A 26,203-nucleotide genomic window follows, 5' to 3' on the forward strand; every position below is an offset into this window, starting at 1 on the left:
CTCAGGTGCTCATGTGAGGTTGATAACATTCCTCTTGTATGCAGTTCTGGAAGCTCACAAGGCTGTCTCCACTTCCCTATTTCTGGCTTCCGACAGCCTCTGCTAATGTAAAATAGAAGGACTTCCCATCTGGATGTGTCTTCTGACAAGCAATAACAACATACGACTCGATGATTTCCAGCAGGAGCACAGAAGAATGCACAGTGGAAAAATGGAATCAAACCATCATCATTTTGGAACTTATTTTCGTTCTCATTCTATGAAAAATTCATTTGTACTATTAAAAACTGTTATGGCGGCGACCCAAAAACCCAAGCCAATTTCATAATGGAAGGCAATTAAGTTGATTGCTGAATGATAAACACCACATCTTTCTTCAATGGGGATACTGTTTTTGAGTAAGCAAACTGCTTTTCTCTTCATGATTTTAAAAGAATGCATCACAAATCTTGAGAGAATCAAAAGTTCAATGGAAAGCAAACATTCATTTGAGTGTTCTTTAAAGTCTCAGCCAATTAAAGAGCTTATGTACCAATAATGGAGGCAGGAAGAAGCAAAATTACTCTTATGCAAAAATATTAGGATTAGAAAAAATACCTCTATGAATCCTGTCCTATATTTTTGCTTTCCAGGTATCTACACTATGTAAAAAAAAAAATCAAACCAATCACAACAAAACCCCCACCATTTATAGCAATTTTAGGACTTTGCAGTTCAAGAAACCCCTAGGTCAAGCCACACATTCAGGCACACTCAGATCCTCACAAAACACTTCAAGTCAAGTCAGGCAGCAGAATGAAACCAGGTATTAAACCTTGAACAGAAATCCATTGCAGTCATGATTCTCATGATCTAGAACTGACACTATTCCCCAACAGCTGAGATGAAACTCAAATCACATGAAATGATATTATCGAATGACATTAGCTGAAGAAAAATTTTAATTGCTTGGGGTACATGACATCTCTCTCTTGTTTCTCAGAATTCTGTTTTCATTGTTTCATAAGGCAGCAACAAGTTCCTGAGGTTAGAGACACTCCATCTGTTGTATTTGAACAATACACAGAGAAGTGAACCCTGAATGGAATCTGAATCTTTGGATGCACTAAGGAAATTAACAGTGACACTAACAAAAATATTGAATATTCTCAACAAGCTGCTCCTCCCTTCAACTATCCTCTGTACAGGTGAGGCTAAGGCTTGACTAAAAACAATACTGAATTTAAAATGAAAAAGGAATGTTATATTTTTGTTGGGAAAACCCAATGCTTGTGATGCTTTGGAGTGTCAAAAGACAGAAGAAGATCTTTGAATTGTGTCTTAAAAATATTAAATAAAAAATACTTTGTAAAGCCATAAATGTAGGACGGAACGTGGAAAACAGTGAACAGTGTAAGCTACAGTAACCTGGAACATGGAAGACAGTGAACAGTGTAAGCTACAGTAACCACTACCAGAAAAGCTATAATGTGCACAAGTACCAGATGATTTGGCACAGCAGATTGCAAGGAAGGTATTCCGACTCAGGAGCCCCAAAAGCCAACATGAGGATATGATTTTAATGCCAAATGATCTCAAAATGTTTTGTGGGAAATGCTGGCTCACAGTGTGCTGACAAATGAGATCTGGGTGCTCAAGACTACACTTCACCAAAGCTTGATTTTCATAGTGCTCATGACTCTCATAGATCAAACCTCTCAAAGACCAGCCAAAATGGCATTTGAACTGGAAGGCACTGCCAGACCCATAGAAGTGATCCTAGACCTTTCCCCCTCTGCAGAAGTCAACTGGCTGCAGCACATTTGAGGAGGATCATTCAGCAGTTCTGCACACAACACTCTTTGAGACCTCTCAGATGTGCTTCCACTGCATTAATTTTAGCCAACTACAATCCCCTGCAAGCTGCAGCTCCCTCAAGAGGTTTCTATTTGAGCAAAGACTAGCTTAAGCAACTTGTGAAGCTCTTAAAAGACATACAGTGTCAGATAATTTAAAAAAAATGACAAAAATGCATGTGGCAGCCTGGCATGACTCAGCAGTCAAATATTTTCATTCAGAGCTATTTAGCATTAAAATTCAAACACACTCAGGTGCCGTTAGTTATTTATGAGGGAAAGAACCTCAATTAAGTGTTCTTGATTTGCTCAGAATTCAAGTTACAATGAAAATTTTATTTCCTTTTAATTGTAAGCAAACAATATTATTAGTCCTCGAGGCAGACAAAACAGCAGTATTATCATTATTCATTTACCATTAGTGCTAAAAAGTACCAGAAAAAGCAAGAGAAGCCCCCAACCTCAATCTCTTCCTCCACCCCTCAAGATATCCTTTCTAATCCTATAAAAGCATCTGTCTTTGATTTCAAGTGGAGTACCTGCTGTGCAGGATGCAATGCCAATCCAATTTGTGTGCAACAAAACCAAATGGGTTGAAATGAACTCTGCATTTTAAAGATGTTTTTGTTTAATCATTACCGTCACTCCTCTTTAATGAATACATTAATCAAGCAAAACTTCAAGCAAAAACGGAAAGGCTCATCTCAAGAAATGAAAAAAAACCAAACAAAAAAATCTCCTATCTTCATGCTATCTGCTGCTACTGTCAAACACTGCTCCACTTTCCTTTGGCACAGCTTCAAATGCACATTACTGGGGGTTGTTTGGAGACATTAAGTAGAGGCAGCAGCTCCCCCAGAAAGGAGTGGAGGAGGAAACAGGTGAACTGCCACAGAGCCTCAGCTCTGCTACTGAGCTGATTAATGGCTTGGTACACAGGATGTACAGCCCTGAGCTTTCCTCAGCACCCTCTCAAATGGCTTAAATTCCATTTTATTTTAAGGAAATAATAATAATGGTCACTACTACATTGTCAGCAAGATGATAAAACCCCCCATGCACATAACGTTTATTCAGAGCTTTGAAATGGATTTGCTTCACAACTTGGTATCAATAGGAACAATTCACTAGTTGGTGATTTCCACCAGACAATAAAGGGCACAGGGCTGGCCTAAAGAGAAAGTTTTTAAAATTTAGGCTATGTAAATGTTCACTTCTGATATAAATTTGGTCACAGCCATTATTTAGCTTATTTATCCATATTTTTGAAGCAGAGACCGAAGATGAATTTACATGGGAAAATACCAGGCAGAGAAGAACAGAAAATGAGAGAACACCAGAGCTTTTCTAGTCTGGCATTCCCTTCCCACTGTCTCCATCACTCAGGCAAAATTTAGGATTTGTTGAGATGTAACCATCATGGCACGCTAGAACAAGGCAATTATCACTTCACAAATAAAGTGGAGATAACTCACTATGCTCAGATGACAAATGGATTTTAGATAAATGTTTTTCTTGTATAAGAATTTTCCTTGTTGAAATGGTCATACTCTTTCACCAAGGTAACACTTAAAATCCATTACTTCTCTCTTACTTCATTTGTGCATCAAATTTATTCCAAATGTTTAAAGCATTTTGGCTGGTCACTGCCACCACACACAAACATGGGGAAAAGAGTTGCTGAGAGCTGCACCAGTGTCTGTGCTCCTTTGAAAGGCTTTATTACAGAGCCAGATCTTTTCCAGGAGGAATTATCCAATAGCACTCTATTAAAGGATCATAAAACTTTTAAAGACATTTTATGATCAGGCCAGTGACCTTTACTAGAATTTCTCCCACAGCTTCCACAAATTTTACCTCATTGTGGAAACAGAAAACAGCAGAAGAGCAATCACATTGTTTAAATTAATTTGTAACTTGACAACAAAATAAAAAGTGTTTCCGGCATCAGGTGGACTAAGAGGAATATAGTAATATCACACAAAATTATCATGAATGAATTCAAAAATTAATTCAGATTTTTATGTGCTCTCTCAATCCTTGGAGGGTTCATACTCTATTTTAATACTTCTGAACAAAACTAGGGAGCAAAGTTGGCCATGCTGTTGCACAGCAGACAGAGATTTTGCTGTTCTGATGCTACTAACCAACAGATCAGCTCATGCCATTTCTGGACTTACTAAGTGGGCAAAGTTGGGTCATCTGCAGGATTATACACCAAGCAGCAATCAAACAGAGCAGGGGAAGGAGCATCTTGCATCCTCTTGATGTAAAGGCCTGGAACTCACTGTTATGCTTTATCAGGACAGCCACAGGTCTATTTTTATTTGTATATTTAAAAACCTACCCCGTTCAGAATCACTGCAGAAAAAACTCCACTGAGCCAGAAAAGGGGAGGCTCTGCATCCACGATGAGCAGGGACTGAATCTGATCACTGCCAGGCTCAGAAAAGGGAAGGAGGCTGCTCCTCTCAGCCTCATTACAGAGGAACCAAGGCACACATGAATTATGCATGAGGTAATTTGAAAAAGTTGTAGAAAAAGTTTAAGCTGTGATTATTTGTCATCACTTTTTTTTTAAAAAAAACCCCTCTCCCTGTCACCACGAGCAATAACACTTATTTATCAGTTATTCTAGTGTTATGCAGTCAAAAGAATAGCTCATATTTTCTTTCCTCTTTCTTCCAAATGCTCAATTTGAAAAGCAATTAAAAGATATCCCCAGATATTCGTCTGCGAGAGACTCAGCTTCCTGATTTCTGTTGTTGATAGATACGAAGCAACATCACATAGGGGGAAAGCAAAAGAAAAAGACGAAAGAAAACAAGTCATCCCAACCTTCTGTCAGGCACTTTACAGCATAATGAGCTATGATGAAAAACAAGTCAAACGCTGAGAAAACAAGAAAGCTTGGAAATTTGATCTTCCTGACGGGATCAGGAGTAATTAATTATAACCCATGTGACCACTGGATGTCCTCCCTGTTCCTCGAATGCAGCGCAGACACATCTCCTGCAGGGACAGGGCCAGAGGGTCTGACAGGGCAGGGAGGCTGCAAGGGCGTGGGGAGTGAGGGTTCCAGCAGAAATCAAACTCCCCATGCACACAGATGCACGTGTGGGAGGAAACCTGAGAGCAGGGGAACAGCAGATCACACGCCGAGAGAGAAACACTCTTTGAATAGTTTCCACCAAGTTCACTTGGTGTCTCCTCGATGCTTAATAATGCAACACCGAGCGAGGCTGGGGGACAGATCCTCAGAGGGAGCCAGGAAAGCAGAATTACTTCTGAGGAGATGTGAGGGAAGCCTGGATTAGTGTGTGGTGTGCCACGGGGCAGGCAGAAAATACCCTTGTGCCATAACAGGTGAGAGGAAAGGTGAGCAGGAGCAGAGATGCCAGCACAAGGCCACCGAGAAGCTGCCAGTCAAAAGCAACCGAAAGAGCAGAAATAGCAAGAGAACATCTGTAACACCATGGGGTGCTCTTCATATCAAAGCTTGAGGGCACTGGTGGGATGAAAGCTGGAGAAGGCGAAGGAAAACAAAAACAAACCCCAAAATATACCAGGAAGGCTATTTCTACACATCCTTCTTTTGAGGTCAGGTCATTTGAGAGGTTTAAGTTCACATGAAGGTGTAGGGAGCTGAGATATTTGCAGCAACTCATTTTTATTTATTTTCCCAGGAGACAAAAAGCCAGACCAAACTCTGCCATCAAGGGAGACCCAAGGGTCTTCCTTACTATGACTCAAAGGAAAGAGATCATCCTATTTTTAATGGAAGGAATTTCCTACTAATAGATTCTAAAGCAAACTTCAAATCAACGGTGTGTCTATGTTGTGCACAAAAAGCACAAGCTCCAATAGCTTATGACTTACTTCTCTCTTGTAATGAGAGGTTACACCACAAAAATCACCAGATCTGTCCCCACCTTCTTTCGTTAGCACAGCTCCCTGATGTTAGATGTTGAACTACAAAGCCAAGGGAAGGGCAGCTGTGGCTCATACAAAGTAATATTTGAAGAGTGTGCACTCTGTGAAGGTGATGTGTGAGTTTATTCTTTCTCCTCCATCCCAAATCCCTTTCCTACTACTTGTAGAAACCTGATCAGTGAATTGTCTGGCCCACAGCTGACTTCACCTTGGACTTCAAAAAGCAAGGCATAAAAAACCCAAGAGCAAAAGCACTAGCAGAAAGATGCTGAAAACAAATACAGACTGAAACCAAGTACCTGAATCTCACGTTTCAGTACAACATGTCAAACTGACAATTAGCATTATGTTTAGTTATTATTTGTATTCTGATTAGTTACAGAAGCTATTGGGGCAAGCAGAAATGCAGAACTACGGGTAACTCCTTCAGCCTGGAAGGGTTTACCAGAAGGGTTTTGTGTTTTGTCCTTTATTTTCCCCCCTCAGACACCATTAGAAGGATGAGTGGTCTGACACTGTGGATATTCTTTTGTTCAGATTTCAGATGCTCACAGAACAGAGCTGCACTGAAAAGGCAGTTTTTTTAGGGGGAGAGCCCTGGGGGAGGGAAGTGCATGAATATATTTGAATAATAAACTAATTTGAGAATTTCATGGTTTGCAATTAAATTAATTAGGCACTCTGAATTACTGGACAGTGACTCTTCAAGCTTGTTCTACTCATTTTGAAGTGATGTATATACACAAGTGTGCCAGAAAACCTAGATAGCTTTTGTTCCCTTCCCTTGATCTCCTCTGCACTTTCAGATCAGCAGTTGCCCATGATACATATGCTTTGTATGGAGAATAAAATGGGTAAAGTGATTTGCTGAGATTTCACAATAATAAAAAGATTGTTACCTGTTAGGCTGACTTGTGGCAGTCACTGCTGTCTCCTGCAGCATGTTGTCTGACAGACAGAATTCATTGTGTACATCTCAGCCTTCCAAAAATTAGAGTTACTATCATGACTCTCCATCCAGAGATCGGAGATTGCTTACAAATGTCAGGGATGCTTTATGACAGCTGTTCAAATGCTGAGCAGTTTCTTTATGGCTTTTGGCTCTCAAGGAGGATAAGTAACATATCTAATCCTGAGACCTGATTACTTTCCCAGGTTTGAAATGGAGACTGTTCACTCTCATTTTCAGCCTCGATGCAGGAAGACTAGTTCTCTGCCACCTCTCTCCACCCTCAAAATGTTACATCTCCATTTGACTCCGCGTTGAAGTCCAGTAAGAGGGCTCTGCACTCTCCAGTGCTCAGCTTTCTGCATCTTAATCAAGTGCTACAATTACATAGGCCTTAATTATGGCAAACTTGGAAGTTTAGGAGAAAATAATAGCAAAAATATCAAGAAACAGTTAAAATCCCTTGAGCCAAACATTTTGGGACCCGAGTGTTGAAAATCCCACCCAGTCTCTTTGCCCTAGAGCCTGGAGAAGGAAGAGTTTAGCCTACAGTGTTAGGCTGTGATAGTAAGACAGACCCTTCAGAATGAGTTTGATACCTACAATTTTAATATTATCATGGTTTGAAAATTGCAAGGCCTACTATGGAGTCATTTAAATCAAATCTTTGGAGATACAACTAAGCTCCAAGAATTGTCAGACCCTAGGAATTATATTTATGTAAACAAAGCAAGAACTCTTGAGACATTGCTGAGGATCCTCCCCAGAAAAGCTTCTGCCCACAAAGCCAGAGGACAGTTGAATGGAGAAGCATTAAAAAGTGTCCACAGAAGAAAACAAAGAAAAGGCTTTGACCAAGTTTGCTCACACCTTTATTCTGTGGCACTTATTCCTTCTCAGCCACTAATTTAGCAGGGAATATTTTGGCCCAGAGTTGCTCTGTTTACCTGTGATATGGTTTTAGCTAATCATGTGTGATGAAAAATTCACATGTGCAACCTCTGTGTGCTCTGGCCTGAAACACCCACATGGCTTTGGTAGAGCCCTTTAAGCATGATAAACCAGAACAGGGCTACACAGTAAATCCTGTCTTGCACTAAGGAGTCTCACAAATTCAGTTTTAATTTTTATAAACAGATTGCTTCTTGAGTTGTTATTATTAGTGTGAGCTGGACAGCTTGAATTAGAGAATAATTTATTCCCTGTGCATTTCTAATTACAGAAAAGAGGTTCACTCACTGACACACTTGTCCGTCTTGTTCTTTCCTGTCTTTCAGGCATGGCTGATTGCAGTTAAATAGACAGACCAGCACAAACTGCATAAGAAACACAACTCTGTCAAAAAAGGACTGAAGTGTTACCATTAATTATTCTGGACCATGTGCTCATTTACAACAGATCTAACATGAGAAATATTCTCAGAGGTGTCAAACAGCCTCAGTTTCATAGGTGCATGGGGGTAGCACTGACTAAGTGTTTGAGTGACTGGTAGGATGTGACCTGCCAGAGACCCTTGAAGCTTGGGGATTTCATGTGCAATTTGTGTTTCAGCATTCAATAGATAATTTAAATTGGGCCACTCTCTCTGAGCATTCCTGAAGGATCTACATGCCTGAGCCTATGTCAGAACTGCACAGGGATCTAAAAAAACCCCAACAAACAACAAAACAAAACCACCTCAAAACATTTATGAGCATCTGTGCAAGTGGCTATTTGGAACTCACTGCATCTTAAAAAGGCTTGAAGAAAGTAAAAATACAGTTTTCTAAAGAATGTTGAAGATAGGTGTAACAATTTCTGAGTGCATAGGAAGAGAGCATGAAAATGGAAATGGAGGGAAAGAATCAAACCAAAATCACCCTGATTTAGTTAACTCTCACTACAACAAGGACTGTTAAGTGAAATAAGTGATCAGAGAAGAGTCCATTTTCACCATTAATCAGATGAACAAACTTTGCAAAGGCAGGAATCATTCGACTGGTAATTCACATTGGAACTGAAAAGAGAAGCAGCAGTGGATTTAGTAAGTTATACTCTTTTTTTTTTTTTTTTTTAAGAACTACAAGGGTACCCTTTTCTGGTCAAGTGTTTTAAAAAATAAATACAAGAAATAGGTACTTTAGGTGTGCCCTCCCTGCCATTGTATTTAGTCCTTTTTTAACATCTGTGTGATCTAACAGACAAGACCTTCATCCACTCTCACCTATTCTCATAAACATGAATTTCCAACCTCAAGCAAGAAGCAGCCACTAAAAGCTTCAAGGAATGATGCAACACCATAATGAAGCAACACCATTTGCAAATATCTCATAATCACCTTCCATCCCTCTTGGTATGGTTTGCTCTGTTCTCTTATTTTTGCAAGACCTGGAGAATTTCTGTACTTGGGTCTCTGCAATGAAGTTTCTTCCTTAAAGACTCAGACATTCCCTAGCTCTTTTTCACAAAATATGTAAGGCTGCCTAAGGTTTTATACAATATTCTCACTGTTAAAGTTCAGTTTACAAACAGCTGAAGTTTAAAGAACGTTTCCACTAAATGACAGGTCTTTATGAATGGCAACAATGCTTGTCGAGGGGGTTTTCTGTCAGCATGATATTAAAATCTCTCAGGTGTTTCACCTGAATATTTTAAAAAAGGAACAATTTCCAAACAACAGCAAAACTTTATGAGCCAAGGTAAAGAAATTCAGAATTGCATGTAATGCTGGATTCACTTGCAGGCAGGATCCTCCTGCAACTTTTAGTTTACTATTCAACACCAGTTTTGAATTGATGATTTTGTTTGGTATCAAAGATTGCTTCTTTCTGTCAGCTAAATAGACACTATCTTCATCCCACCTTCACTGACCATGCAAAACCCAAAACTGAGCTAACTTGCTGTGCCTTTTCACTAAGTGCTACTATAACTACTCCCCCCACCCTCATCAGTGATCTTTCTGCAGTTCACACGACATGACAAGGAAAACATTCAGGATGTGATTTCAAAAGATGCTTTTTACCAGGCTACAAAGCAGTTAGGACAAACACCAACTGCTTTAAGGTTTGTTTTTCTGTTGGTGTCCTCCTGTCTCCTCAGTGATTGGGGTTTTTTTGGTTGTTTGTTAAGTGTTTCAGCTTTCAAAACATTTCTTCTGACCTGAAAGGAAAAAGAATATATATATTTCCATAATAAAAGGAGAATTCAGAAGATATTCACACCTGCATTCAGCTCCATCTAGTCAGCACACTCCGCTGGGTATACAAAGATCAGTTTCAAAACCTCTGTTAAAAGCTAAGCTGTTCCAGATGTGATAGCAAAAACACTTGAGCAGGAGATTCCCATATTAATAGGAAAGAAGCCTAAACCACTCAAAAATGTAAAGCTAATATCTGCAATATTTTCTAGACTTGTGCATTTTTTCAGAAGTGTTGGATGATAGGAACAAAAGTATTTTGTCTCCATATAAGAACATTTGGAAAGGTGGTGGACTACTCCTTAGCCAAATGGAGGTATACATACTTCAATTTCTTTATTTAGGCTAGGAGAAAACAATCAAAAAAACCAAAAAAAGCTAATCCCAAACCAGAATAACAAAACAACCCCACAAAACCAAACAAAAACCAAAGTTGGAAAAGATGTTGGTCATAAAAAATGTTAAAAAATATAAAGCATTTAAAAAATATTTTAAACCTTTAAAAATTAAAAATATTTTCTAAAACATTTAAAATATTAAAAAAATTCTGCTAATTTTCTTTTGGAGATCATGAATCCCCCCTAAAAATACACAGATTGTATCTACAATTTGGTAGACTTAGGGTGTAATATCCAGTACTCTGTAGAGGTGAAATATCTTCAAAACACTGAAAAATCACTGTCAGAGCAATTCCTTTCACTCCACTGAGTATTAGAACTGATTAACGAACTTTAAAGAGTCAGCACCAATACTAGTAGACTGCATAAGGTTCAGATGTTAACCTTCCCTCAATCAAGATCTATATTTAAAATTACAGACAGAGACTGAAACCAGAATAATTTAAAGTATTACAGCAACAGGATATGACTCCTATGATGAGACTTTCTAGAGACCACATAGACAGAAAGGAAAAGGTATTTTTATTCTATTCAGAACAGACAACATGAGGAGACTTGTGAATTTATTTTTATAAGATGAAATAAAAGCAGATTTTCAAAATATCCTCTGGAAGGTAGTTGCATTTGTCCTTGCCAAGGCAAATCTAGTACATGTTCTAACAGACACCAAGCTGAAGTCTAAAAGCTTGAGTTGTGCTCTGCAGCTCTGCTCTAGAGCCACCAGCAAGGCACTCTCCTATCTCATCTTTCCAGCTCAGAGCTCCCACAGGAACTGAACATACACCTCTTCCTTCCATCACTGGCAGAAAGTGAGTGAATATGGAAAATTCACAAGAACTTTCAAGGTACAATATTGGTTTCAACTAAAAGAAGGGAAAGGAAATCCAGCACAGACCTAGACAGCTCAGCTGAATGCTGCTAAATTACCTCCAGGGTATTTTAATCAGATATTCTCAGGGTTCTTTACCAAACAAAAAGACTTCTAAATGTTATTCTTCCTTTCATACCTAGGGAATCTGAGTGAAACAGATTAAATAACTTGCACAAGGACACTCCAAGCCTGTGTAACATCTGATCTGAGTTCTACATCCTCATTACTACTGCTGAGTCTTAACAACTCCCTCTTTCCTCCACAAAGCTGCAGGCTTCAGCAAACAAAGCATTCCTTATAGCTAATTGGTATTACATGGAAACTCAACTGCTCTTATTTACAAAACTACAGATTTATGTCAAGCAAAGCCAATTATGCTTAATGTTTAAACTATTGCAGGTGCTCAATGACATTGTTGCTAGGCAGTCGAAGTGAAATTGCTCTTTTAATGCATCTTGTTCCAACTGGGAGCATGTGTTTTATCATCAGTGCAAACCTAACAGATGGAGATCTTAATCCTCTCTAGTGAGTTTTCTTCACCCTCCTGCACTCGAAATAGTGTCCCATGCATTTAGACCTGAGGTGCTCAACGAACTGCCTGGGACAGAACTTGCATTGGTTTTGTATGTACGCTGATAAATACAGTGTAAACCACATTTAACCATTAAAAAACCCCCCAAAACTGTAGCAGGAGTAATCAGCAATCCATCTGGCTATTCTAGGTTAGTAATGACCTCTGCTGAGCACAGCACCTACTCAAAGAGTTATAACCAGAGCTGCACAAAGCAACTTCTTCCAAAGTCAAGACTGAATCTAGAGTTCTTTATACTAATTTCACTCTGTGCTGGGAGAAGATTTAGAAAATTTTAAGCAGTATTCAAATAGAAAACTGAACTGGGATGTTTCTGATCACTCCTAACCTCTTGTAGAAGGAAATCTTTTCCACAACACATTTCAAAACTATAATCATTCATGGTGAGGATTAAGACATGCACATCTTTGTGCAAAGCAACACAGAACATCAACAGGTGACCTCAAACACGGGCTATTAGTTCTTACAGTTCTGAAAGCTTTGTTATCTCCCATGAAAACTGCCACACATCAACAAAATGCTGAACAAAAGAAAGTTATCCTAACAATTTCCAGCTGTTATTTCATCATTTCATGAGCACACACATCTCATTTTTTCTGTCCTCAAATTTTTTCTAATGTATTAAACCAGATGTGAAAAGCAGCTTCCTTCAAGGCAAGACCAAACCTAGGGTCCTTTACAGTGATTTCACTGTGTGCTGGTAGAAGATTTATAAAACTGAGGCAGTGCTCTGAACATACAAAGGATTCCATCAGCTTCGTGTGGAGTCCCAGATGCTGCAGTTCAAGAAGCCTCCCCTGTCTGGTGGCTATAACTGCTAAATTGCTCTGTCATAACAGCCAGCATGATTGATAGACTTTTGCATGCAGCTTCCTCTGCACCACCAACTGAAATAAGTCAAAATCCAGCAATCAGTGCCCCCTTTTCTTTTGCCATCCATCTAAACAGCCAAATTCTTTATTAAATCTGATAGAAAAAGCATTCCTCTAGCCTATGTGAAGAAGGCAGAGAGCTTTCAGTAGTCAACTATTCATCCCAAAGCCCATTCTAACCCCTGTCTTCCAGAGTACCTCTCTATAAAGGATGCCCAACTGCTTCCTTCATTGCTGAAAGCCTCTCTTGCATGATTCCATGCCTGAAAAGTCCTACCCAGAGAGTTAACTCATCTTTTTTTTTTCCTTGCAGAATGATCTTCATCAGACAATCCAACTGCAATAACCAATATCTGCATTCTATTATCTGCTGTCATCTAGTCTCACAATTAGAGTTCTGAGAAAAAAAAAAAAAAGAGAGCAGCACACTGGTTCTAGGAAGTTTGGGATTATTAACCCTGAGAATGTAGCAGAGAAAACAACTAGAAAATAAAGTTAAGTTTCTTGTTCTCCTGTTCTTGATGTAAGTGGTTACCAATTGCTGTTATTTTCACAGGTAAAAATAATAATAAAACATTAGGTGTTAAAAGCAAACCTTAGATTTTACCCTTTTATTACATAGTTCTTCTCCTATATGCAGTCTCTAGTATATTTTTGGTAGATCTGAAAGCAATTTGCAAAGAAGGTTATCAAGACTGTGTCCATTTTAGTGACATTTTAGATCTGCAGCAGAGCCAAGAACAGCACACACTTCTCCCACCTTCCATCAACCAGCCAATACCAGACTCCAAAACCACTTAATAAATGATAATATCACAAAGTAATTTGCTAAACAAATGTGTACATGTTTATTCATTTTGAACTATTAGTAAGTATAAATACATGTGATACCTATTTCCATATAGACATTAAAAACCTCTCTCCACCAACCATGCCAAGCACTGAGCTCCCCTAGTCCTCAGTGTGAATTGTGACATTGTAGCCTCCTCCAAGGCCAAATCCTATGCTGAATGCTATTTCACAAACTTATAAATAGCATTCTATTCATCAGATAATTCATAAATACATTAGCAGTTCCACTTAAGTTCTGTAGGTGATCTATTATTAAAAGCTGGTGGGTAACACAATCAAAAATTAGTTAAACAAAGGTGAAATTGTATCAGGTTTTCTCCATAGGAGATAAAATGGGAGAACTTTCCAGGATAGCATCATAATGCTTGATGACTTTTTCATGCTTCAAAAGATTTTCTTCAGGAAAGGTTCCTCTGAATTCATTGATGTAATCCTGATGCAGATTGTTGTATCTGGGGGAGATGATAGGGAAGGAAAATACCAAAATAATCATCCTTTCCAGTATTAGCTTCATCTTTGTTTATATGCAATATGTTGCAATTTAGCATCTTTGAGTCCTGGAATTCTTAGCAGCCAAAAATATAGGACAGTGATATACGTTTTCCTAGAACCTTTCAGAACTTCAGGATGAGAAGTGCCAATCTGGATGTAGATGTTATCAATACCTGTACCATGTCTTTTTAAGAAATGTAGAAAATAAATTTGTCTTTTTCCTCAGAGATTTTAGTGCACTGCCCTTGGAAGTTTTCTGTCATCATCAAACCCCTGTTTCATCAAGCTTTCCAAAGGATTTCCATAGTACTGCCTCTCAATGTCTAAGAGCAAATACCACTTGCACATGACTTTTTTTAACCTTCCCACAATTTTTGCTGTGAAATCTCTCTCCTCAAGGCAGAGGGAAAGTACTAAAGTCTGAACAATAACATATGATCTATCACTACCAGTTCTTTATTACACACTAGTTTACAGACTTTGCAAGAATTTCTACCTGTCCCTACAAATGAAACATCAAGATTTCATTTTCTCACACATACCTGTGTGCAATGGTCCAGAACCCCAGGGTGTTCACCATCATTAAGGAAGCTAAGAAGAAGAAGAATCTCTCCAATTTACCTTCATGCAGCAAGTGTGGAAACCAGTTGCCTGGTAGAGCAGACATTTGAAGCAGAATTAGTTTGCCTTGCAGCATGAAACATGGCTCACATGGAAGACACAAAGATAACTTTGTGTAAGACACAATCCCAGCAGGTGCTCTGAACCCCCCTGCAGCTATTTATACAGACTTCATTCTCACAGCATCTCTGGATTTTTCAGTCTACAGTGTACTTTGCTCCTGCTTTGCAGACAGGCAATAGAGATCTAAAGAAAATAAAGAAATTTCCTAATAAGTCTGAAGTGTACTGGAAAACCTAACTCTGCACAGCCACTACTGTAATGCCTGAGCCATCTTCCCTCTGTTGGATCCTGTGCACACAGCTAAATGGATGTCAAATGTGAATATTAGAGCTAGAATTAAGAGGGTCAGTAGAAATCCTTGTTAATATAGCCAATGCTTTTAATAGCATCTTCTTAATAAAAATAATTTTAAAAAAGCCTAAAACTTGGAAAGCATTTGCCCAGTGCCTTGGATGGTGCTCCATTACCAAGATGCCACTTGACATTTTCTTTAGAGCTGTGTTTAGCCATGAGTCTGCAACATGTCCTCCTCTTGCATTCAGTGTTTATTTGCATGAATCAAACCTTTCTCTACCAAGAATCTTGGCAATAGCATCTGGGATGTTTTGACAGCTTAAACTCCATTCAGCAGAGGACAGTACCACCTATATGCACCTAGAGGCTTCCCTGCCTGTATTCCACAGGGCTCCAGTTTGCAACTGTATTGCTTTCTATGTTGTGCCTTGCAACCAGCCTGCCAACAAGCTCAGGTGGTAAATAACTATGGAAATCAAGATACTTAAAAACAAAGTCAGCCCCAGTCAGTCTGCATTTGAATACAAAAAGTACCTGAAGTACCAAATCAACTACAGCAGAAATATAAAATCAAGGTGAAAAAAGTTACAGTAGAAACTGAAGTTACAGAATATCAGAGACCTATTCAGTGCTGTAATGACCATTTACATGATTTGGGAATACAGGATATTTATTGCCTTTGAAGAAGGCACATAGACTGTCTTCATTAGCAATTAATGAAGAAATATAGAGTGTGAAATAGCTGGTGCTGAGAATGCAATATCCACACTATCCACAGCTCAGGGGGGTTCACATCAGACCAGCTCCCACTGTCAGCTGGAATGTATTAGGCACAAGCATTTTTTTGTTGTTTAGTTCCATCCAAAATGAATGCAGTTGTTTTTGTGATGTGATGCAAATCAGAGATGATCAGGAGTTTCAGATTAAAAGCACACTCGGGATCTGAACTAAAACACTACCATCAATGTGCCCAAAGTCACCTTTCTTTGTTCCAGCAAAGCCTGGTATCAAATCCTGCCCATCTAAAGAGTGTGGCTGCTCACCCTCAAAATGACCTCGAGGGGAGATGAGGAAAACCAGCCTTGGCCACAGCTGTGCCATACAAACCTGACAGCCTTAAACAATCTTTTGGCCATTAATGCCATCTTTAGCCATGGAATGTCATCCTTAGCTTGTTTTTCTAGTTAGAGAGAAAGAGCAGTTCCACAGCACAGGAGAGACAGCAGTCAAAGGATTACACCCCCCAAACACACACATATGTATTTACATTTAACTCTTCCTTCCTAATCTTAGAATGAAAACACGTTTCTTTTCAAAGCCATTGCCTTTAGCTCTCCTGGGATTTACAGAGCACAACTGCCATCAGTGCAGCAGTTTCCCCCAACTCCTGCACAGTTCTCTCCATGCCACGTTACCTTTGTGCCTGTCCCAGAGCAGCACCACCTCACCTCTGCCTGTGCTCTTCCTTTTGGAGCCTTATCTCAGAGAGAGTTTGAAACATATCAGTTAACACTGCCAGTTGCCTGAGCTCCTAAGGTGCTATAACTTCATTTTAGTAGCTTATAAACTTTTACTGTCATAATTCACAACCAGGTAGTTTTTCATTTCACATCCCCCAGTGGCCAATAGAAGTCAAGGGAGAGCACATGGATGTGATGACAGAGAAAGCCAAGCACAGGGCTCTGGTGTTATAGCTTGTCAGAGCAGAGTTCACACTGTCTGCTAGGATGTTCACATTGGCTAGGCTAACTACATGAGCAGCAGGAGCTTCCTAATGGAATGGCATTTATGACAGAACCTGAACAGAAAACATGCACTTAAAAATAGCACTGAGCAATAAAAATAAATGAAAGCTAAATATAATTTAGCAGCTTCTAATAGAATGGAGTAAAATGGACCTTCGAAACTGTCTTAACACTAGAAAAGGCACCAGATAGAAGCAGTGAAAGTGGGAATTGTTGCTTCTAGGATGGGAGAGCAGACCAGGAGATCTAGGTTTTACTCCCACTTCACCACCAGCCTCCTCCATGGCCTGGGTCAAAGATCATTGCTCTGTCTCCTCCTTGCTTCTTTTAGCAATTGCCAGTGAGGCCAGGATAATGGACCAGAGCCTTTGGAAAATCCTGTATTATAATGAGCAACAGCAGGGACAAAATCAGGTTGGACATGGTAAGGCTCCAGCTGACAGAGTGCACTTTTTCTCTCTAGTTTCTTGCTCTGTCCAAAGAAAGAGGTAGGGGCAAGGCTTTCTTTTCCTTTCAGTGAGGGGCAACAAGATTTGTTAGGGGTGTTTCTGTACAGAGGAACAAGGATGGCAGCAATCCCAGGATATCCAGACTGCAATCTTACTGCCAGTATGCATTTTCATCAGTGGATGCAGCAAAGATTAATGCAACCATTTCCTATTTTCAGCCAAAAATATTTACTTCTCACCCTTTTCTTACTTCTTTTTTAAATGAAAAATTTTCCATGTAAGAGAGGAAAAACCTGGATTACCTTTACTTCTACTTACACTCACTGCACAGAGAATGCTCTCCACTGCTGGCAGGAAACTTTGGGCACCAAAACTCCCTTCAGAAACTTTCACCCCTTACTCCACTAACACTTTCCACTAGCTGTCTGCAGACTACAGCACCCTCCACTGACTGGGTTTGGGTTTCATACTTCCAGGATCTTACTCTCAGCCATGAACACCAGGAACTTACTGGGCCAGGTTTTTGTTGGTTTGGGGTTTTTTTTTTTTTTTTTTTTTTTTTGCTGGAGCTAGGGTCCAGCACTTTCTCATCCATGAATCAACATACAACGTGCTAACAATTCACTTTCCCCCAAAAGACACTGCCTTTTGGTTCTGTCAATCCTTTCTTTTTCTATGGAGATTGCCAACAGAAGTGCCAATTACAAGGTTGGTTTGTCACATAGATAATTGCTCACTGGGAATTAACTTTTCTACAACAAGCTCCTGATTTCCATTTTTATTCCAACAATGAAAATACTTTGGAGCGTGAATCACCACAAAGAATCAGAAGTTTCCCTTAGCTGCATATATTTTAAATAGGCTCTTCTTATTGATTAGAGGTGAGTTGGTTATGTATTTTATGGCAAATTTAGAACAACTTCGAAGATTAAGTCTAGGCAGAGTCAGTTGCTCAAACCTGCTCTGCCATCATGGAAATGAAACACCTGGGAAACTTCCACTGACATTTTGCAGCCCTATCAATTTTGCCTCAAAATGGTTCATTTAGTACAAGAAGGAATATTATACAACACCAAGGAAAACACCTGATCCTACCAAAGCAGGCAGGGAAGCAGGGATTAGGGCATAGACACAAACTTTCCTGGGCTGCTTCTGGTGGACATGAGCTGCTGGCAATATTAACCATCAAAAAAGATGTGGAAAGGGCTGTAAGCCAGTCTTCAACAAATATTAATGCACATAAGGTATCTGTTATGATAGCACCCTTGGAGATATCAGGGAGAGCCCAAAGTAGCACAGGAAGGCATCAGGTTTTTGATTAGGGCATAGACACAAACTTTCCTGGGCTGCTTCTGGTGGACATGAGCTGCTGGCAATATTAACCATCAAAAAAGATGTGGAAAGGGCTGTAAGCCAGTCTTCAACAAATATTAATGCACATAAGGTATCTGTTATGATAGCACCCTTGGAGATATCAGGGAGAGCCCAAAGTAGCACAGGAAGGCATCAGGTTTTTTTACGGAGCAAGGCACCCTTGGAGATCTCAGGGAGAGCCCAGAGTAGCACAGGAAGGCATCAGGTTTTTTTACGGAGCAACACCATCATATCCTATTATGGGGAAAACACTGAAGACAAAGCAAAAGAGTCACATGCCAGAAGCTAATCTGTTCTGTACATTCCTGCATTTTTGCAGCTATCCTGCAGCCTGGACTAGTATTATAGAAAACAATTTACTTCATATCTTAGAAAAGGTTTGTATTGCCTTCCATCATTTCATCAACTTAGTGGGCATAAATCTAGTGTTTAATCATATCCAAATTAAAGTCTCAGTCTGCCTCTAATCCTTATTAGCTAAGTAGGCACCAGTGGACACCACCATCTGGACTGCAAGAAATATCCTTTAGCTTTAACATCTTTGGTATTTAGAATCACACAAGGCTCCAAATGGAGAGGGGAAAAAAAACCCCCCAACAAAATCCCAACAAATCCAAACCACAAAACCCCCACAACAGTTCTCTAAATACAAATAGAAAAACAGTGTCTGGGGCAGTTTCCTTCCTCTGACCTTTTTTTATTTTTATTTCTTTCCTACATATTTACATTAATATTTTTAGAGAAATGTATTCTGAAATGATTGGCAGAGGAGGACAGGTTTTGTCTTGCATCTTCTTCTGTTAAAATGTTAGGAGAGGTAAGAGATCCAAAAGCAAGCAGTTTCCCAGCTTGTACTGAAAATATCACTGTCACCCATCATCTGTTTGCACTCGTCAGATTCTTAAAAAAAGCCTTATTTTATCATATTCACACCATCCTCCATGGATGCGTTAAAAATGATTAATGCAGCTTTGACTGTGACTGATATCTGATCAACTTTGCCAATAAAAACCCAAATAAAATTCTAAACTAGTGACATGAAATAGGATATAAAAATGTTCAAATTTTGTCAACACCCTCTGTGCTTCAACACTTCAAAATACACACTGGAGGATCTACTTCGCTGTAGAAACATGGCAAACATGGGCTCATTGCTTAGAGATGGAAGAACCAGAAATAGTCTTGGCTCAGGTTTTAGTGAAACAAGAATCATGGGACAAGACAAAAGCATTCAGAGCCCAAGAGTCACACACTAAGCCTTGTTAAATCTCACAAAACCATTGCATGAACACTACCCTCCCTTTCAGCAAAAGAGAAAGAGCTTTGGTCTTCCAATATAAACAAATTAGCTGAGTTTTTTTAGGAAGCAAAAATAGGTTCGGCTTGGTTTACTTTACTTGAAGTTCCATACATTGTCCAGATACCAAATATTTCACAAGCTCTTTAAACAGAGCTGAAAAAACACCAAATATGACTAATAAGAGCTTAATTTATGTCGTTGGACCCTAATTTGACCTTGAGAGGTCACAATTTTGTTACCTAAAGCACTGCCATCTTTAGAAGGTTCAATAGGTAACCATTAGGTTTTATAATGTAAAAAAATTATTTTGGTGGTCTTGAACTTTTTGTCACAAGCACCAAAGGAAACTGCAAGAAGCACAGTGGAAGAATTTGGAGAAAAACCAGATGGAATGAAATAATTGTGTTTATACACAATTATTTTGGAGAAAAAAAGACTGTGTGGAGACCTCAGAGCAACTTTTCAATATCTGAAGGGCCTACAAGGAGCTGGAGAGGGACTCTGTGTTAGGAACTGCAATGATAGGACAAGGGGTAATGGGTTCAAACTGAAGGAGGGAAAGTCTAGGTCGCATGTGAGAAAAAAGTTTTTCACTCTAAGGGTGGTGAGACACTGGCACAGGTTGCCCAGGGAGGCTGTGGCTGCCCCGACCCTGGTGGTGTTCAAGGCCAGGCTGGATGAAGCTTTGAACAACTTGGTCTAGCGAGGAGGCGTCTTTGCCCAGGGCAAGGGGTTGGGACTAGATGGTCTGTAACATCCATTCCAACCCCTAAATTCTATGATTTCCTACCAAACTAGGAGAAAACCAAAACTGAGCCTAAATGCTTCTTTGGTTTTCTTACACACTCTACCCACCCAGAGAAGTCTGATCCCAAGGCTACTTTGAGCTAGGACAGCAGGACAAAAGTCCATCTGGGATGAGTAGAGGAATAGTCTAAGTCTTCAGGCTGAAGATGACACAAATGAAGAAAGAGGAATATCACCATCATTTCACACTTCTATTTTACAATTCATGAATTGCATGAATTGCAGCACTGAGAATAATTAATCTTATTCAAGCCAGGAACACTAGGAAAGACATACCCAGGGAGATTCCAATTATTTTTAAAAATAAAAAGTGAGAGCCCAATAATATGTTGTTTACATACTAATAGGGAAAGTAATCTCTAACACTCTTCTAACTAGAGCAGCAGTGCAAACATCAAACATTTTGTGCTTTATTTTTTCTAAAGCTTTTCCAATTTTGTAGAGGACTTTTCCAATTAGGGGTTTATTTAGGCCCATCACAGCACCTTAATCTGAATACAGATTGTCACTGAATCCCTGGGAAACTTCAGAGAGACTTTTGCTGAAGATAATGGTGTGGTCAGTTCCACCTACAGGAACCGCAGCTCTGACAAAGTTAAACAAATACAAATTAGAGCTTTGGGAAAAAAAAAAGCTAAATTGAGAATTTTGCCAGAAACATCCTAAGAATGAGGAGTATTTTAGGCAGGAGCTTTTCAATTTGCTCAAAAATGTTGAGTAAAAGGGGTTAGAATATGGCAACTGCAGCCTGTGGAGAATTTGAGAGTTCAGGCTTGGACCCAGCTAGGACAAGACTTTGAAGGCTCTGTTAAAACAGAATTTCTGGCAAAAAACCAAAACCAAAACCAAACAAAACCACAAAACAAAACAAAACAAAAACACCACCTCAAAAAACCAAACAAAAAAAATTAACAAAAATCAACATTTTGTTTTTTTTGAATCAACTACATGTTTTCATACAGACTTAGAGAAATAGAATAAGTCATCCTGATAGAAAAATTAGACAAAAACCTACTGAAGAGCAAACCAAATTCAAAAATTGTTTTCCTCTATTACTTTGTATCAAATACACCATAAAGAAATGAATTACATAACAGTGACACAACATAGGCAAAATATTCTGATGTTGACATTATGCTTAATTATTTTATAAAGACTTCATTAAACCCAAAGAAAAATTGCAGTAAAATATGTCAATTCTAATAAAACAAAGTATTTCAACCTTATAAAAATTAATATTTTTACATACTTTTTTTGAGGGGGAAGAAAAGAATTCAGCAACACAGTCTAAAAGTGTTTGTTTCATTGGCTCATATTACACAATGAAAAACAATCTGTTCCACTGAAGGACATTTGAGGAGTTCACCTCTCCACACTGGATGTACTAAATAGTTCTTTGCCTGATTCATTTATGTAAAGATTCCTGGGTTTTACCCATCTCTAGGTGGTGCTTTTATACCTCACAATAAAATATTAATTGAATTGTTAACTTACACCCAGCACTCCCATGTCAAAGCATCGTTCCTTTGTTCAGATCTTGCAAGTAGGGATAAAAATTTGTCATACTTTCAAAATAACCACTTTGCCTTGTTTTCACATTACATGATTCTTTACATAGGAAAGAGCAGAACACAAAATTTAAACTCTGAGCAGTTAGAAAATTCTGTAGCCTGGTAATTGCAATGGTGTCAGCATTAGGGCCAGGGGTTGTGCTCTCTAAGAGAACAGTTCTCTGAAACACAGTACCCACAGAGCTTATCAATGGAAAGCATCTTTAGAAGTACTGCAGCAAGTGGAACTGTCTCAGATATGTGAACAAAGGGATCCCTGTCCCTTGGTTCAAGAATAATCAAGTGGTTTAGCTGTTAAATTTACTTGTAAAACAAGTCTTTCCTGTATTGAACAAAGATTCACCAGCAAAGGAAAAATTACTGTAAGAAACTCTTGGCTTATCTTGTAAGTGAGCAACCCAGAGAAGTCTCCAGTTCAGGGCTGAGACTAAAAACACCTCAATGGGCTATCTGAACTATTGAAACAGCAAGTCCTCTGGGAATTGCAGTATTCATTTGCAAAAGGGTAAAACCCAAAGCAAGACCATATTGTCACAGAATGTGGTGCTCCCAATAGCTAGGCAAAGGGAGAGGTGTAAAGGAGGAAAGAGGGAAGCAGTGGGTCCAGAGGAACAGGTTCTCTTCACAGCTTTGATACACTCAACCCAACCTCTTTTCCCCTCTGACACTGTGGAACAGACAGAAAGCACATTCTCCATTCTTTAAAGCACAAATCTTGCTCTCATGGCCAGAAGCTTTCACCTGTGTGAATAACACAAATATACTTCTTCATGGACACAAAAAGGTGCTTCCTAGCCAATTTATTTTCTTGTCTTCCACAACAGAAGTATAGAGATTGGATGCAAGGACTTCCTGCAAGATGCCATCCTCTAATTACTCCAACTATCAAAACTAAGATGACTCATTAAAATTGGATGAATACAGCTGGAAGGCTATTTCCTATCTTAATTCCATCTTAATTGTGAGAGCAAATCAATAAAACTTTGGCATCCCCTTTAATTCTGCTGCCTAATTCTCCAAATCAATATTATTAGAAAACTACTCAGGAACACTGATCATGAGCACAATCTTACCTTGAGTGCCTGCGTGGGCTGTCTGAACAAAGAGAGCTCCCATAAAGCAGCCAGCTCCATTAAAAAGAGCTAAAAAATGCATGGAAATCCCTCGAATTCTTTCAGGAACAAGACGAAATGAAAGTAAGGAACCTTAGAAAGGAAGATCCAGTTACAAGTTAAAAAAGGTAGTAAATGATGGTAGAAGATAGATAAGACAGACAAAAAAAAATTTCAAAGTGTCTCTAACAGAAAATTTCCATATTTTATGTGGAGAAGGTATTTGCTGCAGAAGAGCAATCAGACATGGTAGTATGTACCCTATTAACAAAGGATTATCTCAGCTGTTTAAATGAATCTCTGTAATAAACAATTGCACATACAACTAGTGATATTCCACAAGTATGCGAAGATTTTTCACCTTTCAAAACCTCAAGCCTAAGCAAGAGCAGAGAAACACCACCACAGTCATAAGTGTGAAGACAATGGGTGTGATATTTAACTGCAGAACAGCAGGACCTCCTGTGCCAGAGCCAAGGCAGAGCAGCCACTAGTAAAAACTTCTAAAATCGACAGCTCTAAGTTAACTTGGACAGTTAGGTTGTTTTACCTTAAAGCTGGACAATGCTCTTCTTCCCCAGAGAGCAATCCCCAGAGTCCCTGATTAATTTTAGACATCAATCTTCACTTTCTTGCCAGAAAGCTTAACCAGAAGCAGCAACAGCTTTGGTGGTGAGGGGAGGCTGTAACATGCTGTCGTAGTGTGGGTGGCTATAAATAATCCCACCAGCTCTAATTTGGCTAAAGTAGGTCACAATAACAGAAAGAGTTTATGATAGCTGTTCTTTTTGAGTCATTTTCACTGATTATGAAACCCTTTTGTATCTTAATTTCACACCTTGAGTCCTCTTGCACACTTGTTCTCTGAGCCCCAGTGTCTCCCAACCTGCTTTATTACTTAAGTTTGAATGAACTCCAGCTTGAATAACTTGCCATCAGAGGATTCTATTTGGATGCTGAGTTGCCTGAAGCATCTCTGAATACAAATGAAACTTTGCAATCATCACCTTTCATTCTTTTTAATTTGGATGTCCAAATGAGAGTTTGGAAACATATTAAAGAAAAAAACACCATGGACAGTGGTATTTTCCTCATTCACAATAGGAACCAAAAGCCTGAGGGCAAGAAAAAGCAGGTGAGCCCAGGACACCATCTGTAGATGCAACAGTAGAGCCTGAACCATCGCACAGTCAGTGTCCTAGCTAATTTGGGTCACTAAGAGACTGAAAAGTTTTTGGTTCTTCCTCTGTTCTAAAAGCAGGGGTGCTAGACATGCATCTTGGCCAACTTCAGCCTGGGTAATTGCATCCTACTTACCTAAACCACCCCTGCTGTTTCAGTTGCATACTCTGGTCTTCCCTTCTCCCATGGTGCTGCTGGAACTATTAAACATCTGCTGCATTTCACCCTGGAGACTATTGCATTTCATTGGTGGACAAAGCCATCCCCAGTATATCCTCTGACTAACAGAGTTGGTTGTTCCAAGGCTTCCCATTTCTAAGTGCTTTGAGACATATTGATGGGCAGATAATATTCTTGCAGCACTTCAGCAAGCACTGGTTTCTTTTAAATCATTGGACTTTAAAGGAGTAGTTTCCTAGTTTAAACCAAGCTAGGGTTACAAATTCAGCCTGTCAAAGGCCTGGGAGATAACAACATTCTAATGCTGTGGAGGAGAGCAATATAATTGTTTTATTTTATTTTTTAAGACTACCTCAGTGCCAGGGAAACATTAAGTGCCACCATTATTTTAAGAGATGCTCATGCCACCTGAGCCAGATGATCATACAAAACTCCTATCAACAAGATAATGAAATATATTGTATAAACACAATTGTAAGTACCAGGAACCAAATCATAGAATGGTTTGGCTTGGAAGGGACCTTAAAGATCACCTAATTCCAACCCTCCTGCTGTGAGCCGGGCCTAGACCAGGTTGCTCAGAGCTCCAGCCAACCTGGCCTGGAACACTTCCAGGGATGGAGCAGCCACAACTTCTCTGGGCAACCTGTGCCAGTGTCTCACTGCCCTCACAGTGAAGAATTTCTTTCTAATAGCTGATCTAAATGCATCTGTCAGTTTGAAGCCATTCCCCCTTGTCCTGTTAGTAAATGCCCTTGTAAATACTCTCCATCTTTCTTGTAGGCTCCTTCAGGTACTAGAAGGTTGTGATTAGGTCACCCCAAAGTCTTATCTCTTCCAGGCTAAGCAATTGCAATTCTCTCAGCCTTTCCACACAGGAGAGGTTCTAATGAAGATAAAGAGTTCAAAAGATGCCAAATCTAGCTCCTCTAACCAAGCACTCAGAAATGAGATATGTCCTCTCTGATTACAAGTGTGAACATTTCTGTCTTCAACTTGGATCATGTACATTCAGGTCAACTAAATTATTATGTTAATTGAATTTGACCTTCTGCATAAGAAAAGGCAGTAAAATGTCAGCAAAGGTGAAACAACTATTTGAGTGTCTAGGCTGTGATCACCATGCAGAGATCCACTGAATGGTTCCTGAACAGCAATTCAGTTCAAATTGAAGTAGAAACCTCGAGCTCAGTTCAGAAGCCTGAGTACAGATGCTGCCAGAAATGCTTCAGTGGACCTTAGCCATTTACACAGGGCTGTCTGCTGCAGTGCAAGACCTGTGGGAAAACCATGCTCTTCTCCAGCAGCAGCAGCTGGAGGCCACAGGGACTGGAATGACTCTGCTTGTCCTGCATACACAGCTGAGGCACTCCATGCATCCCCATCAACTCCAGCCACAACCTGCTGTTTCGGATACCTACTTTTAGTTTTCTATTTGTTAGTCTCATGTTCAGACTTAGTTCCATCTACCTGGGCTCTTGAATCTCAACTCTAACATCAGCTCTCAGCAAGATGCTGAATCTTTACTTAAATAGG

The 26,203-nt window shown here is 39.4% G+C and overlaps 1 protein-coding gene across 1 annotated transcript in view; it reads right to left on the reverse strand.

The window, feature by feature from the left end:
* Positions 1-13,784: 13,784 nt before the first annotated feature.
* The window catches only part of SLC15A5 (solute carrier family 15, member 5), a 25,558-nt gene continuing 13,139 nt past the window's right edge, over positions 13,785-26,203 (reverse strand). The window contains exons 7-9 of the mRNA XM_009081979.1: positions 23,267-23,398; positions 14,512-14,620; positions 13,785-13,929 (exon numbers count right to left, since the gene is read on the reverse strand). Coding sequence (XP_009080227.1) covers positions 13,785-13,929; positions 14,512-14,620; positions 23,267-23,398 — 386 coding nt within the window. The remainder of the gene's footprint in view (positions 13,930-14,511; positions 14,621-23,266; positions 23,399-26,203) is intronic.

This window comes from Acanthisitta chloris, unplaced genomic scaffold (genome assembly GCF_000695815.1).
Source record: "Acanthisitta chloris isolate BGI_N310 unplaced genomic scaffold, ASM69581v1 scaffold9699, whole genome shotgun sequence".
NCBI lineage: Eukaryota > Metazoa > Chordata > Aves > Passeriformes > Acanthisittidae > Acanthisitta > Acanthisitta chloris.